Genomic DNA, 18,033 nt, shown 5'->3' on the forward strand with positions numbered 1-18,033 from the left:
CAACACTGCATAACTTATGCATTTCATTCCAAAAAAGCTGAGATACTGTGTAAGATGTAAATAAAAACAGAATGCAATGATTTGCAAATCATATAAATTTATATTTAATTGAAAACAGAACAAAGACGACATTTCAGATGTTGAAACTGAGAATTTTTATTGTTTTATGAGAAATATATGCTCAATTTGAATTTGATGCCAGCAACACATTGGAAAAAGGTTGGGACAGAGGAAACAAAAGACTGGAAAAGTTGTGCAATGCTAAAACAAAACACCTGGTTGAATATCTCACAACTAACTCTGTAGTAGAGACATTTTACTCAGTCTGAACCCAATCAAAAGACTTTAAAAATCTTCTGTATGAATGAACAAGAAATGTCAGAAATTCCTTTTTTCATCCAGCCAGGAAATCCCAAAATTTGTGGAGGAAAATCTGAATTCAGAGCAACGGGAGAAAACAGATGGGAAACTAGATGTATTAACGTTTGCTCCAGCATCCTTCTAGGGCAGATGCTTATGGTATATTAGAATATTTTTCAAGAGATTTTTCAGTTGGCTAAAGTTGTTGAAGAAAGGTAAAGACTGTATGGATAACGGCTGACATGCAAACCATTCTAGTTACATTTAATCTCTCAAACATGGAGACTGTAAGAGAACACCAGGTACGCAAACCATGCTTAATTTTATATCAAAAGAATTTGATTTGTATTGTCGACATTAGATTAGGAGTAATAAAGATGCCCAGATACTTAAAGCCCTCATCCACTAAATGGGGCAATGATAGGGACCTACTGTAATATGGGGGACATTCATGGACAATGTCTGCTATCTGAAAAGGCTGACTTTATATTCGGGGTCACTACTGTATTGTGAAATACACTACAACACTGGAGGAACTGACTGCTCCGTGTCTTATAATATATATAACTATATGTATAAATATATATAAAAGAACATGATCTATGTAAAGGGAAACTTAATGCTTCTTATCTTCCACCCTAACACTTGAGTCAGTAGTAATCATTCTTATGGCCTCTGCAAATGGCTCTTTGGCTAAATGGCCAGCAATATGGGACAACCCTGTCTTGTCTCCTGCTGATCCAAGATCTATCTGACTTCAGACCATTTGTAGTCACCACAGCTTGAGGGTTGGAATACATCAATTTAATTAAACTGATAAAGGGTGAGCCCAAATTACACTTCTCCGGAGTAGCAAAAAGAGAACCACACTCTACTCTATCGAAAATCTTTTCAGTGTCAAGCAGGATTAGGAGTATGAGCTCTCAACATCTCCTACATGTATCTATGATGCTCCACAAGCAATGTAGATGATTGGAACCATATCTAGACTTTATAAATCTCATCTGATCAGGTATAACAATCTTCGCTTGCATGATTTCTCATCTATGGTTGAGAACCTTTGTCAATATTTTAAGGTCACAGTTCAATAAATGTATAGGTCTGAACAATGTGCAATCTGGCATATCTTTAACTTGCAAATAGTTGCAGTTTTCCAAGTCTTGGGTAGTGTGCCTTGGTCTAGCAAATTCTGAAATACAGGCAACAACAGTGGCTGAAGCTCAGGCCAGAATTTCTCATAAAACTCATCGTGGGAAGCCACAGGGGCTTTACCCAGGGGCAAAGATAAAACTGCATGCAAATTCTCTCCTGATGTAAAAGGGGCATCAAGGGCAATGAGTTACAGTGTACCTAAAGCAGCCTGCAACATGGTGTTTTGGGATTTGTGAAGTGGCTCATAAAAGTCTCTCAATCTATAGTTAATTAACTTGGGATCATACGTGCAGGAGCCATCTGGCAGCCTCCGAGACAGAATAGAGTGCTCAGTTTGCTCCTTTTTAAACTGATTGCTAAACCTAGATTGTTTCTTTCATGTCTGATGGAGGAGGCAAGACCCCGAGGCAGCATTGAGCTGGACTGACAAGCAAATGTGGAAAGTTCTGGTCCAGGAAGAACAAATCCAGACCAATGTTTTATTTCAACCAGCCAGTTGAGTACTCTGTAACTGTGACTCTTTATACTCAACTGGTTGGTTGAAACAAAACATCGGTCTGGATTTGTACTTCCTGGACCTGAACTTCCCACCTCTACTGACAGGGTCACAGGGGTTTTTACTAGAGTGCAACACGGCAACCAGAAAATAAAGGACCACGAGGGGGCTAAAACAGAAAGCGACAAGGCCAGAGCAGAGCAAACCGGGATACGGGAGCCCTGCAGGGAAGCAAGCTGCCGGGGAAAGCAAACACAAACAGCAGCAACAATGACCAAGCTGGGGAACACAATGAGGCCAGGCACACATATACATGCTGCTATCGAGAGACTAACAAAAGACAGGTGTGGGTTATTATCACTACAGTCAGAGCACAATTAGGTCAGGGGTGTCAAACTCCAGTCCTGGGGAATCAGGTGTGTTAAATGAAGGTAAACCAAAAACTGTGCAGGGCTCCAGCCCCCCAGGATTGGAGTTTGACACCCCTGAATTAGGTGGTCACGGGATAGCCAGCACCCTCTGCTGCCCAAAAGGGGACATGACAGAGGTGGATTGTGATAGTTTTAGATTGTAGACACACAAGCTCCAGTTAATGGGAAAAAACTGCCCCGCAAACACAAGGGGTGCACATAACATCTGTATAAAGTATCAGATCCCAAACCTGTGAAAACTAAATACCAGCAAACAAAAACAAAGCTGTTATATAGCATTTTAACTTTAGAAATAAACATATGAATTTATTATAATGCTAGACTTATTAAGATGAGCGTGCATAGAAATGGCAAGGAAGTCTTAACGACAGCGGCGGCGCGGCGACCGGTTTCCAAAGCACATGTACTGTACCGTATTTCCCGTACGAAGCATACAATAAAGTGTAATTCCGTATATGACGGCTGCAACAGCCATACCTCAACCACTAGATGTCACTATCTCACAGACTAAAGGAATCACGAAACTGATTTGACATCCTACATGCATCTTCCTAATTTAGATGACACACGCATTATAAACGGTAAAAATACACTACTAAGGATTTTCTATGCGAATGTGTTTTTTCATAAACATGACAAGAAGTGTTTTATGACAGAAGACAAATTAATTATGGGATATACTGATTTCAAACTAGCGCGACCAGATAATCCATGTCAGGAGGACACTGAGCTCTTACAGATTTTACAAACTACTTAATAACTGAAAAGCTCTTGTTCTTGGCTAAATAGTTCAGTTATTGTGCTTTTACTGGATTGTTTTCTTGATTGAAAGACTCATTCAGCTGTTTCACATTAGCATTAGTGACATGTGCATGATTATATAGGAGACTGACTAATCAGCAAACAGCAAGAACTCAGTGTTTAAGTGAAATCCAAGTACATTTAATTGAAATGAGTTTAAAGCGTCCTCCTTGATATCAATTATCTGATCACCCTATTTCAAACTCTTCATATGATTTTGAATGGCAGTGAAATATTTACCGAAATGAGTTACCTTCATTACGAATTATAACCAAGAGGCCAAGTCAAATTCAAGGATTACATAACAGTATCCACCATGAAAGCAATACACTGATGAATAAGACAACTGAATTAGTTTAAAAAACATTTGAAAGCTATTTCATTTTCAGTGTTTCAACTTCATTGTTTCGTAGTAATCAATGCACTTCTGTGAAGAAGTTGTAACTACGTACGACAGACGTCTGGCTTGCATTTGCGAGAGCAAACTGAACTTCGAGATTTATCTGAGGTGGGGTAATTAAAAAAAAACTAATGTAAAGTACATGGAAACGCACATTGGCATACTATATCCCGAAATATTTTAACTATAATACACGAAACCTATCTGTAGTTTAGCTGATGTGGGAAAAATCCTAATATCGCTGCCGCAGCGGCATTCTGGTGGCAGTTGTCTTTGATGCGTCACCACCTGTTCTCTCAACCTGTTTACTATTTCTGCACGCCTCCTTTCATCTCATAGGTCAATATGTTCCTAAACCCCGCCCCTTGAGAGAATTCTGTTCTCTGCTTGGACATCTTTTTTGTCAATTATGCCTAAATCTGTTCCGCCCTTCGGGCACTTATGTACCTTAGGTGAGTCCCTGTTAATTTTCCATCATGGCGTTGCGAGGTTCGGAGATGTTATTTTCAAGTCTCAGCTCTGAAATGTATTTTTACGTATTATCCTGTTCGTAACAATAAGTGAAGACTTTAAGAAGTGTGTGGAGCCACAGTTTTCTAGTGATGGATCATACCCGGTGGATTTTTTTTGTCCCGGTTTAACTTCGTCAACTCCAATAAGGATATTTTTATATACATAAAGCTCTGGCAATGTCTCTGCTCTGTGTGAGAGGTAAATTTCACTTTTTCCAAAATGTTTCATGTGGCCCTGTTTAGTACATTTCCGCGTGGGTTTTTATCAAAGTGCGGCATAGTAGCTTAAAGCTGCTTTGACAGCGCATATTCCCCCTACGAAGTTCTGCGTCGGTTATTTATTTGCGTTTTAAGCAGCTTGTTACATTTGTAAGTTGAGTGACTCTAAAACGGCACCAGTTACATTTATATTGTTACGAAAACAACCGAATTGTGAAATATAAATTGGTTACTTTGTTAACGAAACAAGCCGTCATGCCTGAGTAACAGTAGGATGCAGTATTAATTTTGGGTATTAACAGCAGCGCGGATATGACCGCGAAGTACTTTGGGTTTTCCAACCATTGTCTTCAAAATAAACTTCAAAATCTGATGAAGTCTTTTTGGTAGATGAATAATATTTTACAGTTTTGGATTCGATATTAACTAAAAGGGACTTTACTTTTAAACGCTCAACGCACTGCTATGATATAAATGCGACAGGTCTTATTAAAACACTAAGATGTAAAATAGGCCTATTTATTGTGTTTTCAAGTAAAGTGAAATATGGCATTATTGTAGTACACTGTCAAGCTAGTATTTAAAACAACTGATACTGACAACTGATTGCTAGCTGTTCAAAATTGAACCTGCCTCCTATGAGCTTAGCGGGTACCGTTCGTGTTACTTTTGAACTGGACTTCCGTTCGTATTTATTCTTATTCTCCCAGGTATTGCTTAATTATCGCTACAATGGTTAAAGACTGAAGGAAGTTTTGCCTTATAAAATTATACCTTAATTTACTCGTATTAAATCGGTTAATTCTTGAAAGGCTTTGTCAGTATACAGTGTAGGTACATTATTTTAATGCATAAAAAAATGATAATACATTTTATTTTGGTAATATATTTAAAATGTATTACTGCTTTTTGTCTTTCGTGTTTCGTTATAGTGTAGCTTGATATCGATTATAGTACTCAACTTAGATTCACCATTGTAGCGATCAGGACCATTTGCGTGTAGTTATAAATAGGTCATGTAGCATGTGAAATTTATTTGTACATCTAGCAATCCGTGTTCCCGTATTTTTTTGACACCAGAAACACTTCTTTATCTGGATGTTCTTTTGTTTTCAGCTGGAGAATCTCTTGATATTCATGTCGGTTCTTTAATCTTTAAAACACAATATGTGCTACTCCAGCTACAATATTACTACATTTGTTTGTTCCGTTTTATCTCCAGCATAACAAAACATGATATTAGAAGTGCATTTCAGCAAGTAGGCCTAAACATTTGTCACTATTATTAATTGCATCCATCTTTGCCCTGTTGTAAATAGCCTTACTTTCTGAAAGTACAGTATAATACTTTTACAGTTAAGGAAGTGGTGCAGGAGATATAATCAGGGTATCCAGGAACTGAGATTTTCTACTTGGCAGGAAGGTTGATAAGGCTGAATTATTTATTCAAAGTCATACCTTGTTTTAAGCAAATATGGAATGGACTTCATCCTTCAACAAATGTAACTAGTTCTGTCAGAGAGGTAGACAATGGGACAGTCGACAAAATATGGATAGGTTTTCAGGTTTCATTTTTGTTTGAATAATAATAAAAAAACATTTTAAAAATCCTGGTGAATATGTTATTGGAGCTGCAATGGGTTGGTGCCCCATCCTGGGTTGTTCCCTGGCCTGCGCCCCCACGACCCTGAATAGGACCAGCGGTTTCAGGAAATGAATGGACGTTATTGGAAGTGTCTTCTATCTGGCTTCTCTGCATGGAACCTGCAGTGATATTGTAATTGCAATGTTTTAAGAATAATAATAATTACAAAGTAAGTGTTAATGCTTGGCAAACCCTGCATTATATGTTTTTAACTGCATGGTTGCCTCTGTGAAGTGCATTTTTAGACATATAATGTATGGCTTGGAGTGCATTATTCCCGATTAAACCATGTTGCCACACATTTGGCATAAACCTACACAATCAATCAATCAATTCAATCAATTACTTTTATTGACAGACTCGGGTCCATAGATACACACACAAAAAAGGACAGATAATAATGTGAAGGAGATCAACTGACATACAGACATCTCAGCCAATGCACCCTCAGTTTGGATGCATAACGGGAACACATTTCTACTTGAAGATATTTTCATGTTTATGAACCAAAGTACATTTATTGGAAAAACTACTGTTTTGGCTTAGATGGTATTTCTTTAAAATAGTCAAAATACCATGTAATGTCTGGAGTGTATGGGGAAAAAATATCGCACATGCCTACTGTTATTAAACATTTTGATTAGACCGTTATACAACTCAATTTTGAAAATGGTGTGTTACTAAAACCATAAGCCAGTCATTAGTTTGTAAGCCCAAACAAACATTATGCACAAACATCTAAGCCAAATATGTAGCAACCGTGCTATAAACGAGTAAATGCTCTCCGAGTTGTGCATTATTAGTTTTTAAAGGCGTGGCTGTGGAGGCCAAAAAGTGTGTGTGTGTGTGTGTGTGTATGATGTGCACATACACACACACACACACAACTATTGTTTTATTTAGCTTTATGTACCTCCTGCTATTCAGCTGCCTTAGGGGTAAAACCCAACTTATGTACTGAATATAAAAATCAGACTTCTGTACTATCCCATTTAGGCAGGTTAAACAAGGCTGTAAAGTATGTCGACTGTAAGTGCACTACATCAATAAATCATTTTGGTATTTAATCACTGACAACCGGTCCTGGTCCTGAGCATGAAGCAGCGTTGTCTAAGTGTCCTGTAGTAAATTCTTTGCTTTTATAGTTTCTGTCAAGAAACGGTTAGGATAAAAGATAATTGCACATTGATTTACTAATGTGATTCACATGGCCTGCACTACGTGCGCAATTATGGAAAATTAATAAACACCAAATTCAAGTGTTTGACAGTGCTGTGTCATAATTATTATTATTGAATTCCCTAGACTTTGGGGAATGCACATGGTTTCGTGACTGGTTCGCTGCCACCAAAGACACTTTACTTGCTAAGACAATAACTTGAAAACTATTTGATGGATCTTTTTTAAACTTTGCAACTGCATTTTATAGGTGCTATTTTGGAATTTATTAAATTTTGAGACAGACCACCCCAAAACACATCACCGCTTGGTGGCCAGGAAAGCAAGGGTGAAAGTGGACAAAAAAAATAAATTGATAGATCTTATTACTGCTTCACAAAACATTATTTGGATGAAGATCTGCACCTGGTTTCATTGTCAGACAAATTGCCCCAAAAATTGAAGCAGCAGCGCTTGTGTGATAGCAAGAAAGGAATGAGCAGATGCAGATGTTGGAGCAGTACCGCATAATAATAGCAAAGAGAGAGCCATCTCAGACACTAGATCAGTGTTTCTCAACCCAGTCCTCAGCGAACCCCAGCCAGTCCACGTTTTTGCTCCCTCCCAGCTCCCAGCGCACCTGTACCAGCTATTCGGTGTTCCTGATTGGCTGGGAGCTGGGAGGGAGCAAAAACGTGGACTGGCTGGGGTTCGCTGAGGACTGGGTTGAGAAACACTGCACTAGATTTTGTCAGCATGTTAACTCAAACTATTAGATTGATATGTCTTAAACTTTGCAGGAAAATTGTATGGGTGAAGTTCTGGAGCTGTTCAAATTTTGAGACAAATTACCCCAAAACTGAAGCAACGGCAATTAATGACAGCAAAGAGAAGGATGAGATGATTAGAGGCGTATTGTGAACAGGATCACTCTATTTCTTATTCATCTCTTTACTCTATGATCTTTGATAGATATTATTACCAATTTCGTAAACGTTGTTTAGATGAAAATCTACACCTGAAAATGCACACTTGAGCGGACCCAGAATTACCTCAAAATTGGAAAATTTGAACTGCAATGACAGAGGGCAGCTGAGAGCAAAATTGAACCTGCAGTCACCATCTTGTGAACAGAGCCATCTGCCATCTAAACTTACTCTGTGTTGCAAACTTCCCAGGAACATTGTACAGGACAGTGATTCTCAAACTGTGGGGCATGAAATGATTTTCTGATTGTTCTATAATAAAGTGTATATTGCTGGCTTGTGCCTGTAGCCTCTGGGATAGGCTCCGGTGCCGGCATGATCCTGAACAGGATAAGCAGTTTCAGAAAGTGGATGGAGGGAAGTTCATATTGATTTTTCTTTGTTTCCCTCCCCATTTGATACATTTTATCGGCAGCAGTCTGGTAGCTGGTTGGTGAAATGTATCTTGGGGAACTGAAAATGGTTTGAACAAGAATTTAAGTGTCCCTTTTTTGTGAGGTGGGGAAAGTGTATGGTAGGATTGTTATAATTTTCTGTAGACAGCGGTATTTTGGTTCAATGAAATTTATTTAGTTAAGCTTGGCTAAATTTATCATGAGGGGATTTAATCATGAAACACATCCCTAGTCCAGTCCAGCCCAGTCCAATCCAGTCTAGTCTGTGGTGGCTTATGATAGAACAATGCATAGCTTATAGGTTTAAATATCAGGGAACACACATAAATTCTAGCTCTTCCCTTTACTGTAAGTCTGTTTGGATAAAAGCACCAGTTAAATGTATGTACAGCATGCAAATGGGGGGGGGGGGACTGTCCATGGCCCCTCCAGAGCTGCATGTACCATTATTGTATCTGACCCAGATCTTACTGTTATGTCACAGAACATGTTGGTCTTGGTGCAAATGAAGAATACATAGAATACAAACATTTATATATATAAAGGAGCAAATCATGGAGTTGTCTGGGAAATGCAATGTTGTTGTATTACAGCTCCACTAATAATACTTACTGCATTTTTACTGGTCTGTTGGGCACATTAAGTTATTAGTATGTGAATTAAGTTGAAGATCTGTGCAAGCCCTGGTATTACTGCTGAGTGCATGTACTCAGCCTGCATGGATGATCCTCTGTGTCTTCATGGTGGTTTTTATTAATCCTTAGGAATAGGATAATAAATTCATTATTTATATCCTGCACCAGATGTTCACCTGTGAAGCTAAATTAGTTACACTGACCTTCGCTGTCTGTCCAGGATTTGATTACGGCTTTGTTGTTTTTGGAAAACATCACCTGTTTGATTTGCCACCATTATTTCTGGAAGCAACAATGTTTTGTTACCAATTGCTCTTCTTTCTCCTTAAATTTATGGTGGAATGTTAGACTTATTGATGAATTGAGTAGATTCACCTTGGAGTCACCTTCAACATTTCTCTGTGCTTTCAGCCTTTAGTATAAAACTAACTTGGATAGAACCCATTGTCTGTACTATGAATGGCTGCCATATTGTACACCTGTTCTTTCCAGACATTTCTGACAACTAACAGATACCATTTTTCCCTTAATCTCCAGGCAGGAGAACAAAAACTGCTATGTATACAGATGCATCTGATAGGAAGCTTTCCGGTCACTGTAGAACAGTGTGTGAAGGCTATGTTTTAGCTGCCGCATATCATCTTGCTTAAACATAACGTTAAATATGTGTTTACTGTAATATATTAGGGTACTTTTATGTTTTTCATGTGACATGTTCCTTTAGTGTTAGGGTGCTCATGTTTAAAAACATTTTTGAGGTATAATTAGGCAAAAATGATTTGCATAAGGATCTTATTTACGTCATACCATAATAGCTTGCTCCTCCAGTAGGCTGAGCTAATTCAGAGGGTGTTCTTTGTAACCGGATGTGACCATTCATGTATTACACACAAACTGGATGACTTCTATGGTAATAGAATATTATCATGGCTGGAAAAATATCGTCATAAATAGCCAGAAACGGAATTAACTGAAACTGAAGTTCTTTCCAGTCATGGCTGTTAAGGAACAAAAGTTTGGGTGAGTCATCCTAATCCAACAAGTCTGTCTCTCTGTTTCTAGGTACATTATTTTCCTCCTTGTATGGTGGATGCGTTTTGATTGCTCTCCATAAAGGATTAAACCAGAATGTTTGCTACCTCAAGCCCCCAGTTTTATGATGTTGTTTTATTCACCTTCCATGAATAGCTAATGAAAAAGCTGAAATCCTTACGTATTGTCTCGTTTTTAAAAGCCAGTTTATTATTTTACTATTATTTGGGACTAGCAGCCCTGCTGTTTGTGTGTGTGTGTGTGTGTGTGTGTGTGTGTCCTGTGCTGTTTCACAAAAACCCACGATGTGATAAAAACCTGTTATTTAGATGCTGTGGGGACCAAAAGGGGAAACTTTTGGTCCCCACTTTGGGTTTTATAAAAAATCTGTGACTGCAATCAGAAAACTAAAAATGCCAAAAGATTTAGTTTAACTTATGGTTAAGGTTAGGGCTGGGTTTGTGTTAAGGTTGTTGTTGGGATTAAGGTGTTTCTCATAGTAATCAATGGACAGTCCCCAAGATATGAATACAAATATTTGTGTGTCTTCAATGTCAGTGGTATTTTATAAACTGATTAATAAGTATTAGTGGCAGCTGATCTTATAACGTCAAGGAATCATCTTCACTGACTTTTCAGACACTTTCCCCACTAACTGAAATTACTTTCCTTTGCAAAATAAAAGGCGCTGACTTATGAAATTTTAATTCTTACTCAGTGGCTCCCTGATAAGCGTTATTAGAGGTCTCCTTCAGCAGGCTACAGTGCATGTGACGTGCCAGTAGTAGACTGCTGGTCTCATCTGATTGATTTCCGTCTCTTCAGATACACCCCCACCTGGCAGAAGTGGTACAGCTTGTCTCTGGTTCCTTTCATCAGTATCTCATTGTTATGCTGGAAGACAGAACTGTCTCCATGGGGATGTCATCAAACAGAAGATGAGCAGTATTTAGCTCCCGTGTGTCCCAGAGCTCCACTTTCTGTCAGGACGGCAATTTGATGAATCAAAGAACTATGAAAGGACTCCTCTTGAAGAGTATTTGATGATTATGGGCAGCGAATTGCATATTCCTGTACGATACACCAGTAAAGGCCTTTTACACCAGTAAATCAGTAAACTGTTTTTCTTAGGGTGGTTGGAGTGAGAAAGTTTTTAGAATATAGTTTTGGTGTTACCTGTATTTTTGGCCAGTATCACTCATGATTGGTATGCTAAGTGAAAAATCAGTAAATGATGTGTTACTATTAACCTGATCCTGGTATAATATGGCAGAAGGTGCCCTATATTTTGAGGCCATTAAAAAACACACCACACAAAGAAAAAGACAAAACTTTATACATTTTTAGCTTTTTGATTGCAGTCAGAGATTTTTTTTTATAAAATTGAGTTTCTCCTTGTAAGTAACAGGTTTTTATCACATTCTGGGGATATTTGGTTCCCACAATGTAATACATACAGAGCCCCCCCACACACCATATGTTTATATATTAAAAAGAGTGACGGGCATTTTCCATAGATTTTCTTCATCTAAATGCAGAAATAACTGTGTGTCTGTGTCTGTGTGTGGTTCAGAGGGAGGAGGGGACAATGGTGACCAGGGGTAGTGGGCTGGTTGAGGTTGTAATCCCCAGGCCATCTGCTGCTCTATGCTATGGGGGTGTACATTAAGTGCAGAACAATCACTGTTCTGCAACAGGAAATTCCAGTCCCTCCACCCTTCTGCTGACCTCTCTGCACAACACCCCCAACCCGATGGATACCACCTTGAGGGGAAACAAACAATATAGTAGTACGCTCTTGCTTAGCGCATTAATTAACCGGTAACTAAGTGTTAGTTACATACTGAGCAGATTCATTATCATTAATCAGTCATATTGGGTCCTGTCTTTCACGCAGGAACTATAATGAGCTGACGAAATCCCTCGTCCTTTACTATGGAAAATTCTGATCATCCAGAGCAGTGATCTCCATTCTACTAGTTATGCCTTTAACTCTGGTCACTACAGTGCTGGTGCCAGAACAGATCTAATGGGTGGACCCACGATGGGGGGTTGTGAATGCTCCCCATGACATCGACACTGCTGCTAACTTTAAATATTGAGAAAGTTTAAGTGTCGAACAAGATGAACACGTTGGGCCAATGGCGAGCTGAGGCATTTTGGAGGGTGCAATGAGCTGGGCATCTGAAGCATGTAATGTGTGTCATTTTATGTAACCCCCCCCCCCCCCAAAGTGTTTTTACTTTTCCCAAATAATTTATTGTTGCATATTTAGCATTTTTTTGTGATCAAAGATTTCAACTGAATTTCAAACACATAATGGGGCACATTTCATTGCAAGAGCTCAAAGTTGTCCATAGCTGCCTGCTTTCAACACAAAGTACCAGCTATGCATTTTGTTTATGACTGGGGATGCTAAAACGGTGGCGAATGTCTAAGCTTATGTTTTTGACAGAATGTATTTAGGACTGTGGTTTGCTTTTGACAAGTAGCAACCTCAGATATGTCTTTCTGTCACAGCTTGCTGTACTTTAACAGACATTGCGATAAATTTGCATACAGAAACTCAGAAATGCATCGTTACTTTTTAACTTTTAAAGCATCAGCTAGCAGAGTTTCTTCTTTAGGTGTCACATTCTGCATTGAAAGAGGTGTTTGCGATGTGGTCTTCAGTCATTCTTCTTCCTAATCATCTGGCATCAGTTGCCATCAGTTGCCCTTTGTCCTTATGATCATATCAAAAAGGTGTTATTTCCGTTTTTGTGTAGCCTATGAACATAGTAGCAGCCTGTAAGGAACGTTTGATTTGATCTGTAGATCTCGGGAAGTATATATTTAAAGTTGTGAGAGGGTTAAAACACTTGTATGGTCACTAGCTGTAAATGCAGCTCGAGGGCATGCAGAGATGTTACTGTGGCCAAAGACCAATGGCAAAGAAGCTATTAAGGAACAGAGAGGGCCTGCCAATGTGAATGGAAGAAATGTCACACTGCATGTGCACCTAAAAATGCACCTTGTGTATCTTGTACTTACACACTTTAGAATGAGTGCTGAAATTCCAGTTTAGATCCATAGAACATGTAGTATGATGCTTAGGAGAACAAAATCTGCTAGTTTGTCATAAATATGACTTAATTAGAACTATTTTAATTAGGGGTATTTGGCAGTCAGAAAAATGTTGGCTGTAGTTGTAGTTATTTGTTGATGACGAAAAGCATGTGTGTTAAATTCTCCTGCCAGGCGATAAGCATGCAGATTTTTGCATTTCCTGTAATTTTATTATTAGTTGTATTGTGATTTCTTATAATATGAAATATATTTAATCAGTTTGTATTCAGGATGTACTGAATTTCTGTTTTAATTAAAATTATTAGTATTGTAATAGACTGGAAGAAAGGGTCCAGATGAAAATGACTGTAGACATGTCATTCCACATCTTTAAAACATAATGGGAGAATGCTTCTAAGGATGAAAATGGGCATTTAGGACTGGTTTCTAGCAAGCTGAATTCCCAGCAGATCTTTTTGAAATCTGTTAAGCCACTTCCGTCTGGCAGGGCAATAAAAGTAATATCATATGGCTGGAATCATTACATTCACTTCTTTCTGCTGGAAGAATTTAATTCTCATCTCATAGAGCTGTTGGCAAGTAATGGACGTCAGAGTCCATGTGTGGTTTTTAGTGCTGGCCTACAGATGTGACCCTCGGCTGTCTGCCCTTTACATCAGCAGCTGCTAAGTGAGGATTATCAGCTAAAGACGGAGTGATATTAGGAGTGTGGTGGATTGGGAGCGGATATGAAAAACAGAAAACAGAATTCATAGGCGTGGTTTGCCTGGAGTGTGTTTAAGCATTGCAGTACTGTTCTGATTCACGAATTTATGTTATTTAAAACGGTTTGGGATTCTGAAAATGTCTTCATTTTCAAATACCATAATGTTTGTTTTTGTATGTATGTAATATATACAAAAATAAACATTATGGTATTTGAAAATGAAGAAATCTTCAGAATTTCAGAAGATTTTCAGAGCATAATAGGGCCCTTTTAAACTCTGTGTTTTGGCTCACCTAAAGTCATCTAGACACCTGATCACTTGATTAATCAATCATCAAAATAATGTTTGTTTTTGCGGGCCTTATGTATGCATGTTTATGTGTATTTCAGTATTTGTTCCATTTATCCTGATGATTGTCACACTAATGCTTTTGTTGTGTGTATGTGTGTGTATATACAGTATATATAGTGGCCAGGTCTCTTTTCTATGTCCCTAAAATGTGTGGTGAACTTCTCTTGGTTCCTGCTGGAGTGATACTGAATGTTCTGTCTTTGAACAGATTTGCCTTCTTTCCTTGCTTTGTTTTCCATTTTGTTTCCCTTTTTCCATCTGCAAAGCTACATGTCAGCAGTGCTTCCTTCCTGCCTCAGCCAGATTTGCTTTCGTGTTCCTTTTTCCACTCTCTGGTTTATCTTGCCAGGAATGTGTTTTTGTCTTTTTTCTAGAAAGCTTAAGGAAAAAATATATCGGTACTGATGTTTGTGTTTAAATAAGCAGGAATTGGTGTGCATGACTCTTTCATGTAAGTGTGTATTAGGATTTTTGTCTCCAATTTAATACTGAATACTGAAACCTTTTATAAGACTGGCTGGTACAAAGGTTAGGATACTGAAAACTCATTGGATGGTTTATCAGACGATTCCGTAAAAGCACTTTTCTCTGCTGCTCCCCATAGACATTCTACAGGGTACTCTGGGGTTGAGGCTTGGTACTGGCTGTCATCACAGAGCCATTTTTGAGTGTTGCAGGGCATAGCTTTTTGACATGATGGGTCATTAGACTCGGATCAGATTGTGACCCTCTGAGATGCATCCTATTATTTCCGGAGGGGCTCTTGCCTTGTTAAAGTCAGAGCTGCTGGGTATGCAGTTATAGCAGTTTTTGGTGTTTACTAGTACAGGAGATTGTTTTGGTATCACGTACATTAATATGCACATATAATATCTTATCTTAGATAGGGTGGGCACTGAAATGAACTGTCCTGACTGCTGGAAGCAGCGTTTTGGCAACTGTTCTTTAGCCCACTAATTGCATCTTTCTAGCTGTTTATTAAATGTCTTTTCATACCTGCATTTGTATAATAAGTACAAAAGTTGCTTAATTTTGGTGATTTTCAGTATAGAATCGGAGAAGTGCTGATGAATTCCTGAAATTATTATTATTATTATTATTGCTGTTGTTGGTTTTTTTATATTTTACACATGAACATCACAAGCACTCATACGGAAAAAAAATGTGTACATAAGTGCACACTACTGGTAGGCCATATGACGATAATTTATCACGACAGGTTGTAAATGTATCCATGATAAGCCTTTCAGAGTGATCTACCACGATACAGCGCTACATTTACATATTCAACCATGGGTGCTGTCGAAAGGGGAGGCTACCCAGACGGCACGTGACCGCCCGTCAAAGCTGAAATGTAGTTGAAATATCAGTTGTTGAAAAAACATTGAAACGATGTTTAATGCTAATGGTTGTACAAAGGTCAATAAAATATGTATAAATTAATGTTGAAGTTGTAACAAGATGAATTTCAATCGACCTAATGTCTTCAACGACATATACATTTCTGCCTTTTAAATTATTATGATCATTATATTTTATTAGCATTTTTATTATGTTTTGATCATAAGACCACTTCAGAAATGAAAATTTCTGAATTTTTCAAATGTGTTTTTCTGGCGCTTTACCACTGAAAGAATGTCATTCACTCCCATTATATTCGAGAGGAGACTGACATTTCTATGGCTGATATCTTCAAAACAAGGCATCTCCCAGCAGAACAATCTAGATGGATAGATAGCACTAAAGCCCTCTAACCCATATCTTTATTCAGTTTTGGGCTGAACTGCTCCTTTAAAACAGGCTACCATTGCTCTTAATCTTGCTTCTCAAATTGAAGTAGTAAAAGAAGTTAGCTTGTCGCAATATAAATCACACTTGTTTGACTTATATAACTAGTATGAAATCAATACATACTGTACCAGCGCATTGTAACAATGCAAATGTATACTTATTTTATGTGCATTTGCACTGATAAAAAATTACCATGCATTATAACCTTTATATTGCAAGTGAAATACGAATTGGCATTTAAAGGTTAAAATGCAGTCATTTATTGTCATATCAACACAAATGTGCATGAAATAGCTACGCGCTTGCACTGTTACAACGATTGATTGCCACGCATGTCATTGTTAAAGGTGAATGCATACTTTCATACCAGTTATGTGCATCCCTGACTATAATTCAATAACAAATATTTTCTCTCATAATTTGCACAATGATGCAACTCATTGGGAGTACTCTTTAATAAAAATCCAAATATAATCTCCATGACTTCCTTCCTAAGAAACTTGCTGGATTGTTTGAAGAAATAAAATACATACACATTGATACTGTCACATTAGTGGCAGGTTGTTGGTTGAACTTCACCCATGTTAAAAAGTAAGATGAAACAATGCTGCAATATCAACACTGATTTGTTTTTCCAATCATGATTCAGCCTTAATCCATGATGTTGATTCACTTGTGAATAAATGTTGAAATGCCAGCTGAGTAGGCTGAGCTTCTAATGAATACCCAGTTACAAAAGTACTACTTAACACTTATATTACAATGACAGAACAAACCAGCAGACGCCCATGATGTGATGCTTGCATGTTCGGAGGCTGCAATAGTACTACAACAAAAGCAGACCAATATGAATCAGAGCAATTTCAGCCTGCATAACATCTCAGTTCTGTCTGTATGTCGTGTTTTTTTATCGGTTGTCCTTCTCAGTGAATCTCAACTTGGTAAATAGATCTTGAACTGAAAATTAACTGATCTTTTCTAGCCATTTAGCTAATTTGGAAACAAAAAAAAACTTCATATACCATCGGGTTGTTACTTACAGTATGTCCTCATGACAACGCGCGGCCCGTAAACTGGTTGGCTACGCTGTTGAATAAACAGTGTGCAGCATAGCTTATGGATAAGGATTGGTTCCAAAAGGGGTTCTACTTTGATTGTGTGGAGATGGTTTGGATTTGCAAAGTCCGACATGGACCAAAATACTGTAATTTACAGACATTGCAAAGATACAGGCGGCAACATAACTAATTTTATCTATTATTTGTTGTAAACTTAAGAACTTCAGTTATTAACCCAACAGATAAATGTTAATTTGTAGTCATAACATTGTATTATTAAAAAACTTTAAAAAGCACCTTTGCTATAATGAGTCAGTTTAATTTATATGTACAGTATTTTATACACCTAAATAATGAACTTTATTATTGTAATGCTACAAGTAGTATTTCTTCTAAGGACAAAGTTCCTGGTTAAGTGGTTAAATAGTCAATTAACACTACTACATACATTCCAATTTAGTTGATTTGTAAACAAACAAAAAATTTATATCATGGATCATGATTCTAACCAAGAATATTGTGATATGACCACACAAAAAAGGCTTTTTACAGCAAAATATGATCCCTTTGGCAGAAGTAATCCAGCCACGAATGGTGTGAAAATGTCTGTGGCTGTCTGATCATCTTCTTTCCAACATGTTCAGAATTTCTTCTAATCTCAGTTTCAGAGCCTATATTTCCTCACACCTGCCAGTATGGGCTACATGAGCTGTTTTATTATGGGAAATGGTTTTCCTTCGTGCCGTTGCATCTTCTCCCTCTCTTCCCTGTTTATTTTGGCACTTCACACGCCTAACAGTGTTGCCTTAGTAAAAAGCTGTGTGATGTAACGTGT

General features: G+C 37.9%; 1 protein-coding gene across 1 annotated transcript in view; it reads left to right on the plus strand.

Moving 5' to 3' along the window:
* Positions 1-4,105: 4,105 nt before the first annotated feature.
* LOC111857778 (protein unc-13 homolog B) overlaps positions 4,106-18,033 on the plus strand; it is a 124,937-nt gene continuing 111,009 nt past the window's right edge. The window contains exon 1 of the mRNA XM_023838928.2: positions 4,106-4,351. Within this exon, the coding sequence (XP_023694696.2) occupies positions 4,330-4,351 (22 nt within the window). The 5' untranslated portion in view covers positions 4,106-4,329. The remainder of the gene's footprint in view (positions 4,352-18,033) is intronic.

The sequence above is a fragment of the Paramormyrops kingsleyae genome, chromosome 7, assembly GCF_048594095.1.
Source record: "Paramormyrops kingsleyae isolate MSU_618 chromosome 7, PKINGS_0.4, whole genome shotgun sequence".
Taxonomy (NCBI): Eukaryota; Metazoa; Chordata; class Actinopteri; order Osteoglossiformes; family Mormyridae; genus Paramormyrops; species Paramormyrops kingsleyae.